This window comes from Lichenostomus cassidix, chromosome 13 (genome assembly GCF_008360975.1).
Source record: "Lichenostomus cassidix isolate B80296 chromosome 13, HeHo_3.0, whole genome shotgun sequence".
Taxonomy (NCBI): Eukaryota; Metazoa; Chordata; class Aves; order Passeriformes; family Meliphagidae; genus Lichenostomus; species Lichenostomus cassidix.
Window position 1 is genome coordinate 8017369 of NC_139494.1, and position 23415 is coordinate 8040783.

The 23415-nt window shown below is 47.8% G+C and overlaps 1 protein-coding gene across 1 annotated transcript in view; it reads right to left on the reverse strand.

The window, feature by feature from the left end:
- Positions 1 to 5841: 5841 nt before the first annotated feature.
- Positions 5842 to 23415, reverse strand: part of PDLIM4 (PDZ and LIM domain 4) — a 47534-nt gene continuing 29960 nt past the window's right edge. The window contains exons 4-7 of the mRNA XM_085073500.1: positions 16114 to 16292; positions 13336 to 13493; positions 9479 to 9599; positions 5842 to 8570 (exon numbers count right to left, since the gene is read on the reverse strand). Coding sequence (XP_084929626.1) covers positions 8366 to 8570; positions 9479 to 9599; positions 13336 to 13493; positions 16114 to 16292 — 663 coding nt within the window. The 3' untranslated portion in view covers positions 5842 to 8365. The remainder of the gene's footprint in view (positions 8571 to 9478; positions 9600 to 13335; positions 13494 to 16113; positions 16293 to 23415) is intronic.

Genomic DNA, 23415 nt, shown 5'->3' on the forward strand with positions numbered 1-23415 from the left:
TCCCAGCAGTGTTTACTCTCGGCAACAGACAAGGTCAGCCGTGTCTGCTCAAGGAGCCTGTAGCAGCTCGGGCCTCGGGAGAGGAGCTTTTTATATTCCCATCTCCTATCCATTTACTATTCCTGCTCCACACGTGACTGTGGCTTTGCCTGCAGTCGGATGCGTGGATAGCTGTCAAAGTCATTTCAAAAATCTGAGCAACGCTGTCATCTTCTGAAATAACTTGGGGGGCACTCAGAAACCCGGTGGTGTCCAAAACAAGCACAGTGCTTGTCCTGCTCAGAGCATCCGGCTCCCTGGAGGTGTGAGCAGGGTGCCTGTGTTGGGCTGTACCAAGTGGAGGATGCCCGTGCTGGTGATGGGCGAGGGCAGACTGGGAACTGTCTCTTCAGCAGAGATCACAGAGGTTGATGTGGGAGTGTGGGATGGAAGCACAGAGTGGGAGCGATGGCTCAGCAGTGCTTGGGGAGGAGAAGCAGACAGCAACATTTATCTGGCCAGGCAGCGATCTGCTGCTGCTTCAGATGTGGGATGAAGAACCCATGTCACGGGAAGATTCAGATACCTCCTGTTTGGAGAGGACTTCTTCACGCCAGGCCTCGCCTGCTGAATAGCCTAAGGTGTCCCCAGCGATAAGAGCAGGGTGGGGGCCAGCTGGGGCACATCAGGGGTTCCCAGGCAGCTGCAGACAGCAGCAGGCAGCAGCAGGCAGCAGCCCTCCACCTGCCCTGCCCTGAGGCTGTGCAAGAACCTTAGCAAAGAAATGCAGTACATGCCTACTCCCATGGGGAAATTAGGGATGTGGAGTGTATTGTCTTAAGCATTAATGTTAATGCAATCTTAGTAATTATTCAGTCAACAGTAATTTTTTACAGAGGACTAATTTGCAGTGCTCAGAAATAACTGCGGTTAGGCTGCAAATTTAGCATATCAAAAGTAAGTGGTAAACACATACTCGGTGCGTGGTGCTCAGGTTTATCTGGTTTGCAGATGAATCCTCAACATATTATAATTTCATGTGCCTGACATGAAAACACCACAGGGTTTTCTCTTACATTGTGAACCTGCATAAATTAGCAGCTATAGAAATCCTTCGTGCTCTAGCCAGCCCTGCCACAGCACCACAAGTTCCTGCTACAGTCACCATTGCCGAGATTTTGCTGGGTGCTCCCCAGCTTGCAAACCCCACTTGTGATCCAACATCAGGGAATGCTTTAACCCAAGCATGGAGATTATGAAAACCTCATGGAAACAGTGGCCAGTGAGTGGCTTGTGGAGCAGTTGTGGAACAAATTCACTGTAGGGGAAGGGCCAGTCCTAGTTCTTCCAACTGACCCTTCTGAAAGAAGCCAGTGCATGTGTCCAGAGAAGGGCAAGGGAGCTGGGGAAGGGCTGGAGCATACATCTGATGAGGAGCAGCTGAGGGAGCAGGAGGAGCTCTGGAGTAAGGGAGGCTCAGTGGGTACCTCACTCTCTACAACATTCTGAAAAGAGGTGGTAGTTAGGTGGGCGTTGATCTCCTCTCCCAAGGAACAAGTGATAGAATGAGAGGAAATGGCCTCAAGTTGCACCAGGGGTGGTTTCGAGTGGATATGCGGGAAAATTTCTTCATGTCACAGACAGTGGTGGAATCACCATCCCTGGAGGGATTTAACAGATGTGAAGATATGGCAGATGGTGACATGGTTAAGTGGTGGGCTCGGTAGTGCTGGGGGCTTTTTTCACCAAAACAATTCTATGATTTCACCACAGCCTTATAACATATACTTTCAGCTATTAGATGAAGAGCAGTGTGTGGGAAATGAGGTCAGGGAGATTCCTGTAAAGTGAAATCAGATGCCAAGGGGCCCAGCAGAGCAAAGGAGAAGTACTTCATTATAGTGGAGAAGGAACAAATCTGAATGGCTGAGACACCCCTCTGGTGCAGGCACTTGGTTCTTGTGGAAGCAGGAACTACACCAATGGCTGCTGGATGCTACAAGCTGCTCCCAGCTGTGGAGCAGCCCAGCTCCTGCTCATGTGCAGTCACATCACCCTCACCCAGCGTGACACTGTGCCACTGCTGGCACCAGAGCTCCTGCTCTGCTCCAGGGTGGGGTGGTACTTCCTACAGCAGCTCTGCCCTTTCTGCTTGGGCAAAGCCCCTCAGAAGAATCCCCTGCCTCAGCAGGACAGCTGTGCCACCCTCCCAGCAGCTATCTCAAGAGCTGGGAATTAAAAAAACACATGATAATTTAGAGTTTATAGATTGCATAGCACTTGGATCATGTGGAAACTTGCTTATCAATGGGGTAAAGCAAGACCCATTTTGTATGTGTTTGCTGAGCCTGAAGTGCATCCTCCGAGGGGCTCAGTGCCACCCTAATGGAGCTCCCATGCCACCCTGCTGGAGCATGGCACAGCCCTGCTCTGCCTAAAGCCCTGGCCTTGCCCTCCTACCTGTCTGCTGCCTGTCCTGGAGCGGTGATCATGCCCATCAGGGTCACACCCTGGACCAATAGCATGTGGGAAAAAATTATCTTTGGCAACCTTTGAAAAGGCTCTTGATTCATCTTAGCCTTTCTGCTCTCTCAGCAATCTAGTGCAAGTACTCCTGGAGCAGTGCCAAGGGTTGTCTGGTGCTCATTTGAATCCAGCTTATGGGACTTGGAGCTCTAAGGGGCATTGTGGCCATCACTTCCCAGTTCCTGGTACTTCTCCTAAGCAGAGCCCAGCGGACAAGCATTTGGTGGGAATTATTTTTCATCTTATTTTTGGTAGGAATCCTGTAAAAGAGATAGAGTAAGGATGCCTCTCTTTAACACGTGTGAGGATTTGGGATAAATCCCCCTAAGCACACCTACTCAAGTGGAGTCAGCTTTCTCAAGGATACTCAAGGACTTCATTTTCCCTGCTGCAATGTCACTCTGGCCAGGGAAGAGACATTGCTTTGGCCCTGGTAGGGACCAGCACATGCTTCCACTGCAGCAGGAGCAGAGGCATCAAGGCAAACAGGTCCTGCTTCTCTGGCTTCCAGCTTTGCGGTCAGAGCTCACTGATGTGGGTCAGAGCTGCAGCAGAGCAAGGAATCACCAGAGATCTTGCCAGAGAAGAGATGATATGTTCAAACCCATTACTACGGTGCAAAACGACCTCGTCCCGGAGCGATAATTGCCAGAGATTTACTGAAGCGCTGCCCTCTGGGTGGATTTGGATGTTCTCACTCGGGAACCTCCCCACCACGCCGGGACTCCTCACAGGGCTGGCTCTTCTTCCACCCTGCTCGAAGCACTGGAAATTTCAGTTTTCATCACTAGATGGTGCAGGAGACAGCGCAGCGCTCGGATGGAGCTCAGTCTGCCCTAGGGCTCTGCATCCAGACAGCTCCTCTGCCCCCATCTGTCCCCAAATCCTTTATAGCTCCCTGCACCCCCTCTGCCCCTCCTCTATCCCCACACATCCTTTATAGCTCCCTGCACTCCCTCTGCCCCTCATCTATCCCCACACATCCTCTATAGCCCTCTGCACCCCTCTGCTCCCCATCCACTCCCCACATCCTTTATAGCTCCCTCCACCCCCTCTGCCCCTCATCTATCCCCACACATCCTGTACAGCCCCCTGCACCCCAGGCACACCCATTTACCACTATCTCCCCTGCACACCCCATACATTCCTCTGCACATCACGCATCCAACACTCTCCTTTACATCCCCTACACTGCCCCAGATGGGGCCCGGGTGGGGGGGTGAGACTCTCCATTCCAAGGACAGACTAGACACCTCTTGGGAGGGTCACGGGTGGCTGGTGCTGCCTGGGGACAGGAGCAGGGTGTGGGTGGCCTCCCAAGAGCCCCTCCAGCCAGATTTTCCAGTGATGGTGTCCATGTACCACTGGTGAGCCCCAGCCCTGTCATCCCACAGTGCCAGCAGCTTGCATCTCCTCAGAGTCCATCAGTATGGGGAGAACACACTCATCACTGGCCTCCTGGAACCCCTCCGGTTTGGCAGTGAAGAACTCAGATGTTTCTTTAGAACACAGTTATTCTCGTTAATAAAGCCAAAAGCCTGAAGCAGGCTTGAGCAGAGTAAAGTGTGACCCTGTGCACATCAGCTGCCCTGAACGCAGTGCTGGCCCCAGCCCAGGCCCTCTCCACTGGGCTCCCTGCACAAGGAACTGCTCTAGGACTACCTAAAAATTCACAATATTTAAGTGTTCTGGTGGAGAAGCTGCTCCCAGGCTGGAAGAGCTCTGAGAGTGTTTCCTGGGGAGAAACAGAGGCAAAACAACTTGCAGATAAGTTTCCTTAGAGTCAGGAGCAGTTTTCTGGGTTTTTCTGTATGTGTAGGGAAGATTTTTTTTTCCTCCCTAAAGTAACTAAAACAGCTTCTTTCAAACATGAAAAAGGGAATAGAGGGAACTTTTCCAAAAAGCCTCTTTCCCTCAACCCCCCTCCTATGGCACAAGGACTTTTATCCTCAGAGAAATGGACAAGCTGAGATTTTTTGAGTCCCTGGGGCAGCCAGACAGTAACAAAAGCAAAGTTAAACAACTCCAAACAAAAGCAGCAGCAGAACGGGGGTGTGGTGGTGGAAATAATGCCTGGCTAAGTAGGAAACTTTAATGATGATACATGGAAAAAGTTAAACAATTAGAACTTGAATCAGTCTGGCCCTGGTCCCACCTCATTTAGTTAATAAATGCTGCGCTTCATCACGGCGGAGTTTACGCTTCTTTTTTTCTGAAGAAGAGACGAGGATCCCAGTGTTGGGCTGGTCAGAGTGGCTGTGTGGGCAGTAGGGAATTTTGGGGCCCCAGTGCTGCCCAGGCTCTCTGTACTCCTCAGTCTCGCAGTGGGGATCACTCCAAGGGGCTGAAGCCACCCAGCATCGATGCCCAGGGCAGAGGGGCTGGGGATGGCAGTGCTAAACCACACAAACACACCCAACACATGTGTGCATTCAAGGGGGAATAGAAAAACCACTAATTGCAGAGTCAGAAGCATGTTAATTATTTGAATATGTGCACTAATTAGACATGGAGTTACACAGACCCACACTATGGAAATCTTTCCTGCCACACGTGGATCCTCAGAAGTTTTGTCTTTTAAATATTTCAGGCACACAAAGACAACAATTTCCATACATGAACACTTGCCAAATAAAACCTTTTACGTTAAATATTGGAGGCACTTACCTCACATCCCTTCTGACTTTCCCACACACCAGTGATTCAAATCCCAGTCGACTACAAAAACCAGACCCATGGAGACTGAGCTACAGAAGCAAACATCCCTCTGCCCAGCTGCTAACCTGAGCCTGCCCTCAGCTCCCAATCCCCCACACTCCCACCACCCAGTGGGCTTCTGTGCTCCAAGGGTCAGCAATAACATCTCCTTGGGAAGCAGGCCTAGATCACTCCAGCAGTAACACCCCCAGCCCTGCAGAGCTGTGGATCCCAGTCTGGTGACAGCCTGGGCCATCAGGTGGGAGAAGGTTCCCTTGGAGTGTCCCTGTGGCTGGTTAAACATCACCAAAACCACTGATTCATTTGCCTTGTGCAGAGGCAGCAAAGCTCTGGACCATCACAGGATGAGCTGGGTCACACGGGTGAAGGGGAGCCAGGCACCCATGGGGTATCACACAACAGGCAGAGACACAGTGGCCTTGCCCATCTCCACACCTGATAGGATGTAAGTTAAAAAAACCACAACCAACTCCCTCCAAAACAGACCAAACCTCAAGCTGTCAATGAACTGTGAAAAGCACAATTCTCCAAGCTGCTTTTTGGAGTTTATCCAGTGTCCTTCTCACCTGGATGCCAAGGGACCCCTACACGTATGGACCAGGCAAAGGCCAAGCTAAGTGACGTGAGACATAAAGCCCATAATACAGTTTTATTTTTTGTTTCATACAAACAGCACCCTCCCCACATTTTACAGAGTTTAACAGCATTATCTGGTGACACAGAAGGTGACACTCGCTTGTGGCACCTCCTGCAAGACTCACGACAGGAATGGGGAGGCCTGAAGCCAGGAATCCATGTGCCCTGGGATGGGGTTGTGTGAGGACGCTCCAAGCTTTGCAGGGGGGTTGATTACTCCTAAGAAAGGTTATCACGAGATGCCACATGGAAATATTGCTTTGAGGGAACTTGGGATCAAATTAAAAGAACAGCTCCATGCCCAGCAATCCCAGTGCTGTACTGGTGTGGCAGCCAAGCAAGACCACCAAGCAGCCCACTCAGTTGGGTGTTCAAAATGAGGGCAATGAAGCAATTTAAGGACTTTCTAGTGTTCCCTGGGTCAGGACTGCAGACTTGTGGCATTGTGCAGGACATGGCCACCATGCACGTGGAGTCAAATGGGGACAAGAACCACAGGGAGTGACAAACAGCACTGCTGGCAGCTCCAACCATTTGCCCGGAAAATGGGGAAAGGCACCTGTGTCATTCATGTTGTGAGTTTTCCATCATGCAGCTGAGCTGTATTCAATCCTGGATTGGGTGAAGCCTGAACTCCCAAGCTACAACCACCAGAGCTCAACCCAGCAATGTGTAAGAATAACAGAGGAATTCAGAATAAATGTTTCTGACTAGAGCAACCTAAGGAGCTCCAAGCAGAGCCCTGTAAGCCAGGGCAGTAATGCTTCCCACCTGATTACCATTAGAATCCTCATTTACACTTGTCCCACATATTCCGCTTCTGAAGGTCCAACTGACCAAGCAAGGCCATGCAAATACAAGAAAAACATGGCTCAGCGCTGTGATAAAAATTTCCACGTTTCTTGTACTTCAATGATTAAAAGGTCCTGGTGGCAGAAGGAGGGGGAGGTGGATGTCCAGCTGCTAGCAGGAATGCACAGAGCCAGCATCCCTGTGGTACCCAGCTGGAGGAAGCCCTGGGCTGCTGGGAGGCAGCAGGGCACAGGGCAGGAGCTGCTGCAGTCCCTGTAAGGCAGTGCATGAAGAGGTCTAGATGGAGACCAGTAACACCCTAAAATCCCTTCTGGGGTGCAGAACCTGTAGGAAGAAATTTCCTGGGAAGCGCCTACTAGGATCATACTCCCAACTCTCTTCCAGTCCCAATCTTCCCCCTTACGGAGAGCCAAGATGGGAAGGAGTGCTTTGCCCATCACCCCATTTCTTATTTTCCTTTTCCATGGAAGGAAAGCAAACACAGGCATTTCTTTTTCTCCCCCACATCCTCCCTCTCCCCAAGTAAGGAGAAAGAGGAGGGAGGCTGTACCAAAGACACAGCTCCCATCACCTTGCCTGGCAGCACCCAGCAGCTGAGCGACTCTCTCCTTCCTCCAAGCACTAACATGAAAAACCCCACATTTCTCTAACAAAGCAACATCTCAAGATCCACAAAATCTTCTCCCTGTGGATGATGGACCTGGCTGAAAGCACAGTCTTGGGAGATGGGTATAAATCCAATCCTGCTGCCGCAGGGCTTGGGGCTCACCTCAGCTCCAGTTATTCCTTAAGTGCCTGGAGGGACTTTATCACCCCGTCCCTGCTGGGAAGCAGACCCAGATAGCAGCAATCTGAGGATCTAGAAATAAAAGACTTCAAAATTATAGCAAAACCTGGGCAATAGTTACAATGGCCAAAGCAAAGGCATCTGTGGGCAGAAGTGTGGGAGGTGGGGATAATCAAAGGGTGCTCCAGACTATTGCAGTATCCTTTCAAGGTGTGCTTGAGTGATTAGATGACAGAACAACTGAATTAGGAGTAAAGAAGGAAGAAAACATCCTCATTACACACTCAGTGATCTCTCGGGGAACTCAAATCAGCCTGTATCAGCCTCAAACTGCACTGCCCTGCTCCAGGGTGTTTCACTATAATTACTGCTTTAAAAGACCACCCTTCCTTGGCACATCTGAGCCAGGGATCCACTGGTATCATGTCCTGACTCCCAGGGGGTTGGTTTTTAATCACTAGGGCAGCCACAGGACAGGAGAATAGGGTCAGGACATAGGAGTCAGCCTCTTTTGTTAAAGTGCCTTATTTTCTTCGAGCTTTTAAAACATTTTCCTTGTTTTTTCAATAGAGGGAGGGCACAAAAAAAAAGAAAAAAAAAGGAATACTAGTTTTATATGAAACAGAGTAGAGAATTAATCAATATTTACACAGATCTTGGATAAGGTAATGGCACAGACTAATAACCCAAAACAGCAACCCAAAAAGCAGAGTGTCAAAAAGAAGGGAAAAACCTGTTCAAATGCTTTCAACACCATCCCCCGGAGATCCCAAGTGTAAACGGTTTTATCTAGGAAAAGGCATTTTAACTTGGGCTTTGGTAATCGGGGTTGATTACAGCCGCGCTGCTCACAGCCGGCGGGAGGACGTGGGTGGGCGTGCGACCTCTGCAGAGCACAGCCCGGGCTTAGACGAGTTCAACTTTGGCGTTTGGATAAACAGCCACCACGTCATATCCCTCGGGGGGCTTAACCCTCTCCTTGGCGTGCGTCTCGCAGTACAGCTGCTCCTCGATGAAGAAATAGCCTCTCTGCTTCAGGTTGAGGCCGCAGTCGTCGCACATGAAGCACTCGGGGTGGTAGAGTTTGTCCCGAGCCTTGACGATGGTGCCCCTGGGAGAGATGGGGAAAGCTCAAGTGAGGTGGAGAAACAGCAAGCATGAAGAGCTTTTCCTGCTGCCTCAAGGGAAACGGAGTCAGTGCAGGAAAGCGGCACGCAGGGACATGTAGGGGTGTTATCAGGGTTTCTCATCCCAACATCTCAGCCCACCCAAAGCTGCTACCTCACTCCAGGTGTGGCTTCACTGAGTTTCTGCAGGAAGGGATGCTCCACACCTGGCAGCACCGCTCCACAGCTCAATGCAAAGCAGAGCCTCAAATATCTACACTCAGCCTGGATCTGAAAATCAAGAGCCAGCATCCTACAAGGACTGGGGTTGTGCACTCACACGATCTAGCATTTGTGGAGCAAAGACCCTCAGCTCACAGCACCAGCAACAACATGGTTACAGACATCTGCACAGCTCACACTCAGCCAGCAAATCTGGCTTGAGCAGGACATAAATTACAACAGAACGTAAGTTACAATAGGTCATAAATTACAACAGAATAAAGCAGAAGAACACCTATACTTTCTGAAATAAACAGCCATCTGTCAGAGAGTAACTCTCCAACAAACAAACAAAACTAAGCCACAGCTCTCTCCTTCTCAACACACAAGGCATTTCTCTCCCCACCAGCCCTGTAAGGCAGAGGAGTGCTGGTGCCATGGTGCTATTCATAGTCCCTGGGCAGCTACTATGATAAGCAGGGTACAAACTATCCCATTAATCATCCCTGTTCTGCTGCGAGATTCCCTTAAAAGGGGCAATCCAAACTATTGCACAGGTTTAGATATGGTCAGAAAAAAACAGAAAGGGATTCATGGTACTCTGCTATAAATTCTAACCCATGCGCCTGGCAGGACCCAATCCAGCCATGTCCCGATGTCACCAGGGGCTCCGGTGAGGCACAATACTTACACAATCCCATTCCCACAGCGGGTGCACTCGGGAAGCATCTGCAGCCCAGACATGGGACTGCCAAGCTTTGGCACCGGGGGCTTGATGTTTCGGGGGTTGCTCAGTCTGTCAAGTTTGTCACCTGCCAAGAATTATAAAGATACAGATTGAAAACTCAGCCTCTCAGGGCTGGTTTTTTTTTCCTCTTTTTCTTCCCCTTTTTTCTTTTTATTTTCCCTGAAGGAGTCTGGTGAGTCTCTGCCTGTCACAACAGAATCTGCAACTTCTTGGAAGTTCCAGGACAGCACCAGCTCAATACATGGACCTTGTCAAAGTGCAAAGCAGCTGTGATCTAAAGATGTGAGGTTAATTTGGCTGTAATACTACTTAGTCAGCTAAGAATAATAAATAGTGAAGAGCTCAGAAAATCTCAAAAAAAAAAAAAAAAAAGAGAGATTCCATCACACCAACATTTCAGGCACACTTGGTAGATCCCCCATCCATCAAGGAGATGGAGATAAAAGCCTTTCAGAGAATGAGGCAAATTGAACCAAACAATAATAGAATCACATGCACTTTTCTTCCTAGAGCACGCATTTAAGCTCAAATAATCTAAACCAAAATATTGTGAAAGGAGATAAGGTCTTCTGAGGCACCAGGCCTCCTTTCATGAAGGTCCAACAACAGGAAAGGAAGCACTGAAGATTTCGTGCATATGAACAATATCATGGCAGTGTTTTCAGTGTTGCTGCCCCTACTCCCTACAGACCATCTACCATGTGCACTCAGATTCTGGACAACACCAACATGCTTGTTGCCAACCTGGGACACTTAAAAGCTTCCAGTATTGACTGCATGGTTTTCCACAACTGTCAGCTGACTGGTCTGTTTGGCATTTATTGATTTGTGATTCCTCCATGATGGCCTAAGATCATAGGAAGGAAAAGTTCCCAAGGAAGGACCATTTGGCTCACAGTTTGGTAAAGCAGCAGAGGAGGTCTTGGATGAACAAGCCATTCTCCAGAGTTCTTACCTCCCTGAGGTACACAGGTACCTCCCAGCCACACTCCCTGAGCTTCCAAGGTGTTTCAATCCGGGGTCCATCATAAACATGTCCTTCAAGCCCTGATGCTCAGAAGGTCTCAGTAGGGCAAAAGCACTTTCTGACCCAGGTGTCTGCACATACTCCGTGCCAGTGTGACAAGTTCAGAGCAAAATCCAGTGCAAGTACCTCCCACAGCTCTAAGAACATCTCTGCCTTTCCTGAAGGGAACTTTTAGCACCTGGAGCCAGCGCATCATCACTGCTGGTTGCTAACTGACACCATGCTGGGTCACACAATACATTTTGTAGGGCATTGCTTGGAAAAGCTTCCTTCCATGGAGAGACCCCTGCTCCCCCATCCAGCATGTCTCAGGAGTGCCTACTGTCCTGGGCCCAGCTGGGAAGGAGGGTGTACACCTGACTCATCCCTGTGGTGCACAGGCACCTTCACACCACAGCCCCCCTCTGACACAGAGGCCAATGCTGCCAGCAGTTCCTGCCAAGTGGGTAAAACCAAAAGGAGCAACTTCCCACCAGACCCCACTTCCCCAAGATACAATACAGTGCTTAGAGCTTTGACACATGCAGGAGTGTCTGCCCAAGAGCAGAACTATTCCACCCCAGGAGTCCCCCCAGTGCTCGGCTGGCTCCAGCCAAGCCCCTTGTCAAATCCTTCCGCTGCCTTGCTGGGAATAAACTGAAACAACTGCTCAAGCTGCTGGCTTCCCCCAGCATGAGACACAGCGTGCTTGGACTAGACACACTCATCTGCCAACATTTAACAGTTAAGCTGTCACTGTCTCTCATGCAGAGCACTTGGATAAGCTGCTTAAAAAAGGAAAGAAGGGGAAAAAAAAAAGGGATTTTACAGCAAAATGAACCCTGCAGAGAAGGCTGCTTCCCATCTTCCCAAACTGTGGATCATTTCCTTCTATTTACCAGCCCCTTCTCATTCTGATTTACGGTCTTCAGCAGGGCAGAAAAATGCTTTAACTCCACAATCTCAACCATGCCACCCCCATTATGGCTGCAGTGTTCCTTCCTGGGCTGTGGGTGCCCATGGAGGTGGGCACTGCCACTCCTCCAGCCTCCACCTCAGCACAAAGCAGTGCTCCCTAGGAGTGTGGGAGAGGGCTATATATGCTTCCAGTAGAAACACATTCCATATAAAACAGGTTGTTGTCCAAGACACTCAGCTCCTCAGGAGAGGAGAGCTTGACTTTAAAAGGACAATACAGAGCAGGCTCAGGTCAAAATGTATAATTTTAGGCTTAAGTAAAAAGGAGCACGGGTGGCAGCTGTAAAACAAACCCAGCAGGAACACTTGTGGGGATTGAAAATGTGCTGGAACATCACAGAACTTCATGCCAGCAGAGATGCTTTTCACTTAATTTCTCATCCCTTGTGAAATAAACAGCGTCAGAACAACCAAGGCATGAGTGAGGCTGTGCCTGCAGGCAGTCACACATCCCCTCCACACCACTGAGAGGGAGGGTGGTAGAGCCTGGGAGGTGACAGTGACTGCTGCAGCCTGTCCCATGCTGGCTGGCACCTGACAGCAGCCTCTCAGGCTCCAGTTGATCACACTTTCTTGTTGCACTGGTGATGGGCAAGTGCCAGAGAGTGCTGGGATGAGCACACATCCAGGACTGGCTGCACTGTCCCAGGATGTGGGGACTGTCCTGGCACCTCTTTGTTCCCCATTTCACCACTCCACAGCCTTTTCTTTCTCCCTTCCTCCCAGCACTGGATTTCTGCCAGCCCGGAGTTGAGGGATGCAGGCAGAGGCAGGAACAAACCAGCAAAGCTTCAATTTTGTTCCCTTTTTCTGGCACAGAGAAGGGAGAAGGCAGCAGCGTTACTAATTGGAATTAACACAGTCAATTCCCATTTGCTTCTTCCTAACCAGAAGACTGGGGGAGCAGCAGATTTGTTCTTGCTCTTGGTGAAGGACTTAAAGGTCCAACTGGGGCCTGTATTTAACATCAGTTTTTCTGCCAGTCCAGGGGCTGTAATACTAACATGAAATATAATAATACACCCACTGCTTCCAAGGTTGATCCTATCCCTTGCTTTGCAGCTATGGCTCAGTCCCACTGAGAAAACCAATACTGATGGAATTCCATGATGATCAGAAGTTACCTGCAATTGTGCTTCTTGTGAAGCAAGAACCAACATCCTCCTAGTTAAAGAACAGGCTTCTCCAACACTTTGGCTACACAGAAACTGAAGTGCAACAGCCCAACTCGCTACCTCTCATGGCTTCATAATGAGATTTACAGCAGTTGGTATTTTCCCATAAAATATACGTTCCTGGATTCACATGACTGGAATATGGGGCCCTCGGAAGGAAGTAGAAAGAGGAGTCTTGCCCTAATGATTATAAAGCAAAGCCTAAAAATTTGAATATAAAAGCCCCAATGGACTTAAGGTTGAAAGGCAAATAAAAGGAAGCTAAAACGTATAGATTTGGGATCTTATTATTTAATGTGTTAACGACATGGGCAGGAAGCTGTGACAGACCTGAGAAGTGAGCCAAGAGCTCCTGATCTCTATCCCTGCCTTGCTGAGGAGCATCCCACATCCTTATGCAAATGCCATTTACTTAACCAGACCAGGTTCTCTGACAGTGATCTTCCACAACCGCTTAAGGCCATCACGTTTCATAAACCATCTCAGAAAAACAGCTGCCGCACTGGTTACAAATCCAGCTTTCACACGGTCCTCACGTCAGCCACAAAATTTGGTAAGCTGGAGTATGTGAAGGCCTGATTTGAAACCTGCCACCCTGGTGGTCTCCTCACAGTAGAGTGCTTGGGTGCCAACCTCCTTACCATTCTCACCAGCCTCCAACATGCCCTGTAAGTATCGGAAGGATCCAGACTGCTTAGGCTCTGAAACAGGCTTTTCATAATCCTGAAGCATCTTGTAGACATCTGACTCCACATCAATCCCATTTCTGTTCCGTGGGAGAGACTTCATGGGGTCAATGCTGGTGTAAAGCAAAGAAAGAAAGGCTCAAGTCAAACAGAAAGAGCTACTGTCAGCTCATCATGGAGGTATTGAAATCTCCACATTCCCACAGATTCAATTAAGCACCTCTGTTCCCATGTGTTTCCCTGCCTGGAGGTATGTCTGGCCTGAGAACAGCCGCTGAACCAAGGAGGTTAAACTTGTTCCTTGTTGGGCTCCAATTGAGCAACACAGCAAGGGCTGGCCCAGTTACCAGATGCCTTCAGGAAAGAGGGCACCTGCTTGCAAACACTCTAAATTGCTTTGCCACCCATGGAATTTATTGAAAAAATGGGAAAAACATGCATTTCATTAACTATGTAGGGCCAGGGCATGCACTCACCCCTTGTTAGGGCATCTGGAAAGCGTGTGCCAGGCAGGGCAGCACAACCCCTCACCATCTGCAAGTGCCTCTTGTGAAGCTGGTGCTGCTGTAGGTGCATCACAAACACAGCCCACAGCTTAACTGAGAAAACCAGCTCACCAGGGAGGGGGACACAGGGGCTGCCCTGTAACCTCCTACCCCTCCAGCCTTCAGCCTGGAGCTGCTCCTGGTCTCTGTGAGGAGCATTCAGGATGCACAGACAACAAATAGCAATTTAAACCATTATTCCAGTTCAGTACATCAAACCATGAAAAGCATAGTCTGGAATCAAAAATATTTCAGGTACAAGTTTAAATCTCCTGCTGAGAAGAGCTGAATCCAAGTGCTGCTGTATTCCAGAGGCCCCAGTGCACAGGGGAAGGGGCTCCTTTTCCTTTTTACAGAGAAGGTCATCAAGGTCATTACAAAATCAATAAAAATAGCAAGAGTCCTGAACTCCATCAGCTTCACATACTTTAGCCATCATCTGGCTCATTTTCTCCACAGTATTATATTCATGTCTGCTTAAACAAATAAACAAAAGAAATAACATTCGCTTTCAAAGAAAGAAAGAAAGAGAAAAAAAAAAACTCCAGACAAAAGTCACTTTCTTTGAAAGGCCAGAGCTCCATATTCTGGTGGTGACTCCCCAGCAGCTCTGGCCCCTGTGGGAGGTGAGGGCCAGCCTGGGTGGTGGTGCTGAGCCATGGACCCATCCCGTAACTCCTGGCCAGTCCAAACCCTGCATGTGCTCTCCAAGTGCCTGTCTACCCTGCTACAGCTCACTCCAACATCAATTCACACATTTTCAATGGAAAAGGGCAAGTTTTGGCCAGCCCAGCCTCATCAAACACCAGTTAAAAGAGAATGCACTCCTATCCCAATTCTACTCAACGACCCAAGTGAATGTCCTGGCTTTTGGCTCAGTCGCAGATAACACCAGATTTTGTTCTCTGTATTTTTTGTGCAGTTCTCCTCTTTCCAGCTTTGTTAACTTTCCCGGAGCAGCACAGGGAATAAGCTGGCTCACAGCATCACTGAACTACAGATTCAGACACAGAGTTCCCGATCTGAAAAGAAACTCTCTTTGCATGTGATACACACATTACTTTGTTGCAGGATATTTTGCCAGTTTGGAGGAACATAAATCAAGATCCGCATAAGCCATGTGAAAGCATCCCAGCCCACAACCTGGCCTGTCTCAAAGTCTGAGTTATCCACCCAAACCATTCTTGGCTACACAAAAGCCTTTTCTTTCCTAGGAGCATTATTTATTCCTCAGCCTCCCGGACAGCTGCACTGAGCGGATCTTACACTTATAAACATCCCAGTTACTGGAGTTCATATTTTCAGCCAGTATCTCCAGCTTCCACAGCAAGTATTTGCTCCTGGGTCTGTGGCAAGGTGATTCCCCATTCCTAGGAGGGCAGCACCCTCCATCCTGCCTTGGATAGAAGCTTTGAAAAAACAGTACATTATTGTCTGTGACACTCACAGAGCCATGGAATTGTTTCGGTTAGAAAAGCCCTCTAAGATCATCAAGCCAAACCATTTCCCCAAGCACTGCCAAGGCCACCACTAAACCATGTCCCCAAGAGCAACATCCACATGTCTGCTAATTCCCTCCAAGAATGGTGGCTCCACCATTGCCCTGGGCAGTCTGTGCCACAGCTTGACAACCTTTTTTGGTGAAGAAAGTTTCCCTAATATCTGATTTAAACCTCTCCTCCTCTTGTCTTCCCTGGCATTAATGCCAGCTGGGGGACTGTACCCAGGGGCCACTAATCTACCCACTCATATCAGCAACAGAAGGATCTTACAGAGATCTGGAGAACCAGCATCTTCATTGAGTTGCATACCTGAGCATTGCTTCAGCATTACAAGCTTCAATTCAATGTTGCAGTTGCTATCTACAGAGATGTGACCATTTTGTTCAGAAATTTGTGTCTCCAAACCCTTTTTTTTCCCTCTGTTTTGTTTATTTGGTTAGTTTCTTTTTTGTCCTCCCACTTACACTTGACCAAAGGAGCAGGGGTCCAGCCCAGCATCTTGATGGACTTGGCAGAGTAAGGTCAATGGTTGGACTGGATGATCTGGGAGGTTTTTCCAACTGGAATGAGTCTAAGATTCCATGGTCTCTGGAGCTCTGGGAGCACCACATCCTCTGTGCACTCCCTGAATCTGAGTTTGCAGGAGCAGCAGCAGATGGAGAGCACAAGCCCTTCCCTGGTCCTACCTGTGGGCAGGAGAGATGTGGAGTCCACTCAGCTGGCCTGGAAGCGCCGACTCTGAGCTGTTGTTAGCATAGAGCCGGGTTGGTTGGTGATGCTGCACATTCAGCATCTGCTTGCTGTCCATGGGGCTGCCCCCAGATCCATGGGGCATTGATCTCCTGCTCTGGGCAGGGCCATTGTCCTGGAGGAGAAAGAATGCAGAAAAACCTGAGATTTATAGTGTGTGATGTACATGGAAGGGCTGTGTTGGGACATGCAGTTTGCAGTAATAACATTTTATGTGTGCTGTGGAAAATAGGGATGTGCAGCAGGAAAAGGAAAACTCAGGCTTGACCTGAAGTTAACTCGGGCTGAATTTACACAGCTCCCCTTGGACCCCTACCAAATGAACTTGCTGTTTCTCTATGGTGAGCCACTGCCAAATATTTTGTCTTTATTCTCCTGTAAAAGTGTATTTGCTGTTTCTTTAAAAGAAAGCCTGTGAGTCTGCTTCTCATTCCGCGTTCCATCACTCTGAGGGCACTTGCTGTGCTCCTGACTTCAGGGCCATCACTCCCATTTACATCAGCAAAACAGGATAAACCCACACTAGGCAGCTCCACGTGCAAGTTGGGCAACACCTGAGGCCAAGGGACCAGCCCCAGGATTTTCTCTTGCAGCTACTCTTGTGCACACAGATCCATGTTCATTTAGGGAGGCTTTTTCCCCAAATAAGATCAGTCATGTACAGTGTGAGAAACACATCAGTCAAGGGTTTAGCTTGGTATTCATATTTCTGTTTGCTTTTTAAGTCCCAAGGTAAACTGTGGAAATCTTTTTGTCATATGACCTCAAGTCAGGAACTCAGATGCCGTTAAACCACAAATTTTCCACATTATTTTACCAATGTCAAACATTACCTGTTATTCCACACACAGGGAATTCCACATATATGGGTGTGCATGGGGCTATTAGTCAGCCCCATCCACACCCATTAACCAAGCAGTACCTACTTCTAATGTCACCTGAGTCAGGCTTTACCTGCAAAAACTCATTTTAGGGAGAGCAGCTAATTCCAGCAATTGGGAAAAGCAGCAGGAAGCTGGACACAGCCCATGGACACACGTTGGCTGCTATTTCCAGCCATGTGAGTCACAAACATGCCTGGACTGATGGAAGACATAGATGCTGTATAAGAGGCTGGAATCTATTTAATCTGGTTTAATTTGTTCTAGGGCAGCTCCCCAGCAGAGCTCCCTTCCACCAGCTTTTCAGTGGACTGAAGCTGATGAAAAACCAAGCAGAGAAAGAAAGCACCATCCTGTGAACAAATAAGAAAGTGCATACTGTGGGGCTCTGATACAAAGCTTACTTTTGACTAAAGTAATCCAATAAATACTAATTGGAAACAAATGTCTATCACTGGTGCATAGGAGAACTCACTGGCATTCCCACACCTTGTAAAAACTAACAGCTAAGGGAAGTAAAAAGGCAATCTTGCTGGAAAAAGATCTTGAAGGTCCAATTCTTCAGTTCTTCCTGAGGCAAAATGCCCATTGATAAAACCAAGCTCAGCTGAGAACTGCAAGATGGTGCCTTTGAGGGCTTTTTCTTACCATCAGCTGAAAATCTGCAGCTTTCCAGCAAGCTCCCAGCAACTTCCCCTGCCTCAGAAGCTGCCTGGAGCCCTCTTGGCACAGCTCCCTCCACACCATGCATGCACACACACGTGGGGAAAACTGCTTCCAACATAATAACTTCAAATTGTCTATTAAAAAAGGAATTTTGCTGCCAGGAATAATACAATTTTAACTGCTCCCCAATTTATATTCTTTAAAAAATATATATACAAGCAGGCTATGGGTTTCCCATTCCCAGATTTATATTATTATTTCAAGGGAAATAAAAAAAACACTCAACCATGAGATGCAGAGAGGAAAAGAAGGATCATAAACATTTTTTGGAAAAAAAGCAATGGCCCATATGGCTGGGAGCATTGAGAGCAATGCTTTTAGAAAGCCATTACCTTTAATTATCTGTGCCTCATGGCTGAGATTCACATTCAGTCCACACTGGCTGAAGGAGAGGGCTGGGTCCTCTCCTCTGACCTTGGCTCCCCCACACTGGCACCCTCCAGACCTTTGCTGGGGAGCACAGGACTGGCAGCTGTTTCTGGAATGGAAACCTCCTCCAGCAAAGGGCCTCCAGACCATCATCTCCACGGACTTGCTTAAATCTAGGGTAGTTTGTAAAGCGTCGCCCCTTTGTCCCTGTTAAGCTCAGCAATTTGTACATCAAGACCAAATGCTGCTATAAAGCTAAAATGTATTGCTTGGGCACTCTCCAGGAGGCATGGAAGGCTGGTGATGGAAGCATGGAGAAACAGAGCCCTTCCTGCACTGCTTGGCGTCCCCATTTGCCACCAGCTGGCTGTCCCTGAGGCAGGAGGATGCTCATGGTGGTGGCAGCTCATCTGTGCTCAGTTATGTTATAAACCACAGGTGACCCAGCAGCATCCACAGGGATCAAGGGGCTCCTCCTGTTGCACAGAAACCTGCTCCCAGGCCAGAGCTCAGTCTCCTCTTCCTCAAAGGCTGTGAGATCTCCATAAGGCTTTGCTTTGTGCAAAACACTCACACATTTGCCCACAGAAACCCAGAACCAGAGGGATTTCTTTCCGGTTGTCAAATACAAAATCAGTTAAAATTTTCCCCCTTTGGGACCTAATTTGCTTTTCTCTGCTGGATTTTCTTCCTGCTTTTTATGGCTTTCTTAAACTAAGAGAGTTTGCAAACCCTTCCTAAGAGCTGGCCTGTGCAGTTTCACCAAAGAGAACTCTTTCAGCTTACAAACCAGAAACTCCCAACTCGTTTTCTCACGCTTGGCTTTTGTTTTTTTTTTTTAAATGCATTTCACAAAATGTCCTATTTGTCCTTCCACCCTTTTTCAACTGCAAGTCCTTAGCTCTAGAGACCACAGAAATTTAGATAACATCAGACTTCATATTCTGATCCAAAGCATTTAAAGTTCATTCACTTCAGTGTGTTATAAATTAGACATTTAAAAGACCAGAAGTACAAACAAAATAATTAATCTCCTTTTTCCAGACTACCAGACAGAGATTAAAACTGAAGATTGCTAATTTGAGAGGCCAACATTGGCTCCTAGAACCTCCAAGCAAGCCCCTCTACTCATGGAATGATTTGGAAGAGCTTTGAGCAATGATGGCTTTGGCATATCTAAGAAACCTTCCTCAGGAGCTAACCCACCAACTACAGAGCTGAAAATATCTCCTAAATTACACCTCCAAGCCCCAAGTCCACCCTCCACCTGCCCATCTGTGCAGTGATAGGGGCAGATTTGCCCAGCCACGACCAGCAGCAGTTCTGTCGCTGCAATGTGGGAGCCCAGTCCCTCACCTGCACCTTGTTTATTTTCCCAGTCCTGGGGGTGCTGGTCCTGTTCTCTGCTATAAACACACACATGAGACTCAAACAGAGCCGAAGGCCATTAACGCTTGGCTCAGCCCAAAGCAGTTTTCTGTTTGATGTTCTGCAGATCCACCCTTTTCCCAAAACCAGACCAGGATGGGCGTGTGTCAGCTGAACATTTGTTGCCAAAATGCTAAATTAGAGATGCAAGTGCTACTATTTGTGCACCACGAGGTCAAAACATCCCTCAGCCACAGAATCACCTGGAAGAGGTGCTTCTTGTGGCTGTGTTTGGTTACCTGTGTCCATCATCCAGCAAAGGCAGGACAAGCCTGACTGCTCCAGCTCCTCCTTTGGCTTTTTCTCCCTTGCTCCAAGCTTGGGTAATTGAGCCCCAATTGATTCTGATCTCTCCTGGCAGAGGGCCTTCTGTGGATGACGTTTTGCTGCCTTCATTACTGCAAGTCTCTTTCATGCAAATGTGCCAAGCAATTAAGCCTGAAGAAATATCCCGGTACATCCTCACACCCTTAAGCCAAGACTCAGCCTCTGAACAGAAGACAACTGCAATGCAGCAGCCCCTGCTCTCCTTCCCCCAAGGTTTTCAACAGTAAACACACTGCTTCATCTCTGATAAACCAGTTCAAAAGTCCCAGATATGGAAATCTTATTATTACCCCACAGAGGGGGTGTATGGGACAGACAGCACAGATTTCATTTCAATGCAAATAACAGATTTACACTGTGGCCAATGGCCACAGGAACAGGATTGATTCTCCAACAAAAGTCCCACGGGGAACCCTTATGACAAAGGCTGCTCCAAAGCTGGGGTAAAATGATAAATTTTAAAAACTACATTCATTTTAACACATATTTCCCTATAAGGATGGTTCAGATGTTCCGTGTATACGCTGCTTTTACAGACTAAGCAGCCTTCAATCTAACTTTCAAAAGCTTTAGTAAGTACGATCCCATTACTTAGCTCAGCTCAGAAGATCAAAAGATAAGGAAAAAAGGCTGGGTCTAGTTTGCTGAGGTTGGATAAACTGAGTGTGTGGGTTATTTTACGAGACAGATTTCAAATATTCTGCCAAGCTCCCCCTTCAGTGTATACCACAGTCTGAAGGAAAACCTTTATCCATCACATCCTTCTCACTACACTCTTTTCACAGTTGTCAGTGAAACACCAAATTAATTTTTCAGATCTCTCTAAGTAAGAGACCAAACTCTTAAAATCAGATGGCCATTTTGTAAAAAGGCTGCAGACAATGTTCACATGAAGCATGACTCAAGCTGGAGCCTGGTGGAGCCCCAGCCCCCAGGACAGGCTGTACTCACAGGGCATGTAGTGACAGGACAAGGGAGAATGGCTTCACACTGACAGAAGGTAGGGTTAGATGGGATATTAGGAATAAATCCTTTCCTGTGAGGGTGCTGAGGCCCTAGCACAGGCTGCCCAGAAAAACTGTGGTTGTCTCATCCCTGGAGTGTTCAAGGCGAGGCTGGATAAGGCTTGGAGCAACTTGGGATAGTGGAAGGTGTTCCTGTCCATGGCAGGGGGTTGGAATTAAACAAACTTTAAAGTCTCTTTCAACCCAAATCATTCTTTGATTCTGTGATACTGTGTAGCACAAGGAATAGCACAAGACCAGCACACATCTAACCCAGGGACAACCTCTCACAAAGAGCAGTAATATTCCTCCACCTTGGAACAGCCATGCTGATGGCCACCAGCAAAGCTCCCATGGATGTTTTCTCCCACAGCTCCAGGGAGAAGCTGCACCCTCATGCAAATCAAAGAGCTCAGGAGAGACTCGAGCTGCAGTGCCAGGACTTAATCCCTTAAGCTACCTAGCTCCCCAGCAGTCTCCTAAAAACCCATACCAGTGGAAAGAAGACTGTCAAGATTAAAATCTGTTTGCATTTATCTTGCCTGCTGCAGTGCAGAGGGCACATTTCTAACAAGTGTGCGAGGGGTGTTTAATCAGCAGATAGAGGAGAGCTTTGTATGAATGTCTTGGTAGAAGAGCCTTGAAGTTGCCTCCTTTCCCCAGCAGCAGCAAGCTCCTGCCAGGTGACTACCTCACTAGAGCTAAGCTCAACAACAGTCTAAACCCAAGAGAGGACTTTCCTTCTCCTTCCCAGTGTTCAGAGTCACCTTCCAAGCCCAGGAACTGCTCAGTGCAGCTGTCGGGCTGAAGCTGCTGTTGGATCAGCCTCCCCCCCATTGACAGGAAATAATATCCACTACAAACTGAAAAAACCTGAAATCATCACAGCAAGTGTCCACCTGCCCTCCTGCCTGGCCCCTTTCTCCCAGGGAAGATGCTGCTGTTCCCATTTCAGTCCATGCTTCCACTGAATCACTCTTTTCACCATCTGGTGTTTGGCTTAAAGAATAAACCTGGTGAATTTAATACTAATTATTTTCATGCTTTCCAGCTTACTGTGTCTCTCCCCTCTCTCAGTCAGGGAATTGTTGGATTTTCAGGTATTATGATATCTCACTTTCTGACTTTCTTTCCATAATCATTATCAGCAGCTAATTGAAACTAAAAGCTTCACTGGCAACAAGCTAAGTTTCAGACTACAGCAATATTACATGCTTAAAACCAAAAGGTGCCTACTTCCCAGTGTGGCTTATCTGAACATCTCCTTCTGTAAAAGCCAGGATAAGGTACAACGGAAAACACAGCAAAAGCAATAGGATAATACATTTTTTTCATTTTGGCATGCCCCAACCTTTTGTTTTTACTAATTAATAAAAAAAGGTAAGTTCAGGTAGATCCAAAAATGTGTCTCAGCCTTTCCCAGCCCTCTGTGGCACAAGCCGCTTTAGGGGATGGAGGCAGCTGCTTCAGCCTGATCATCTGAGGGACCACAGTGAGCATCCCTCCAGCACCCAGCATCCCTCCCTGCACCACTGGGGATGGCTCTCTCCACATGCTCTCACCCCAGCAGGTCACTTAAATGACCTCCAAGAGCAATTAATTCCTCTTAAGTGAGACACAAGGAAAAATGAAAGAGGATAAGGTGTTTTTCCTGATGGATAAGAACAGAAACACTGAGCTACACCTCTGCTTCCAAACACTCAGCACTTCTGAGTACACAAGCAGCAGTTTCCTTACCTGTGTTAATAGAGTCATCACTGAAACTGATGTTATCAAGTAAAATAACACCGTATACGTCTGTGTCAGCACTTAATCCAACAACATTTTGTTTTTTCCTAGACCAGCCCCCACTGTTACCATTTCAGTATGGTTCCTATATACCCTCAATGAGGGCAAACTATTCGAGTTACGTGGACAGAAGAAAACACCGTTTTAAAATTTCCATTCCCGTTTTCTCCCTTCTTTATCCTTAAGATTTTTTTCCTCTTTCATATACCAGGACTATCAAAACTCACTTAAAGATGTTAATTTATCCAAGAGTTACATAGAGTATTTGACATAAAAGGTCACAGCTTCAAGATGTTACAGTGGTACTCAGAAAACTCCTTTGCTTTCAAGTGATGCAATATTTTATCACAGGAAAAAGTACACGCAAGTGCACAGCTATGTGTGTGTAACCTCTTCACCCAGTAAATTAGATCAGTGGTTTTTTTGTGGTGTAAAAACCCTGTATTTGGGTGTGAAATGTTGCCTGAGCACCCAGAGCTCATGGCTGATGCACCCACAGCGGCTGTCAGGATTCAGCATGTTTCTGCTATTAAATCAGTCCTCAAACAACGAGCTGCGAGTTCCCATGGAAGGGAACCCGGGTTTGTGCCAGGGCATGAGCTCATCCTTTGTTTTCCCCAAAGCACGAGGCAGACATTTTTCCTCCTTCCGCCAGGAGAGCGCCAGACTGTGCCCAGCTGGTTGGGACTGGGGGTCCTGGCAAGAGCTTTCCCAG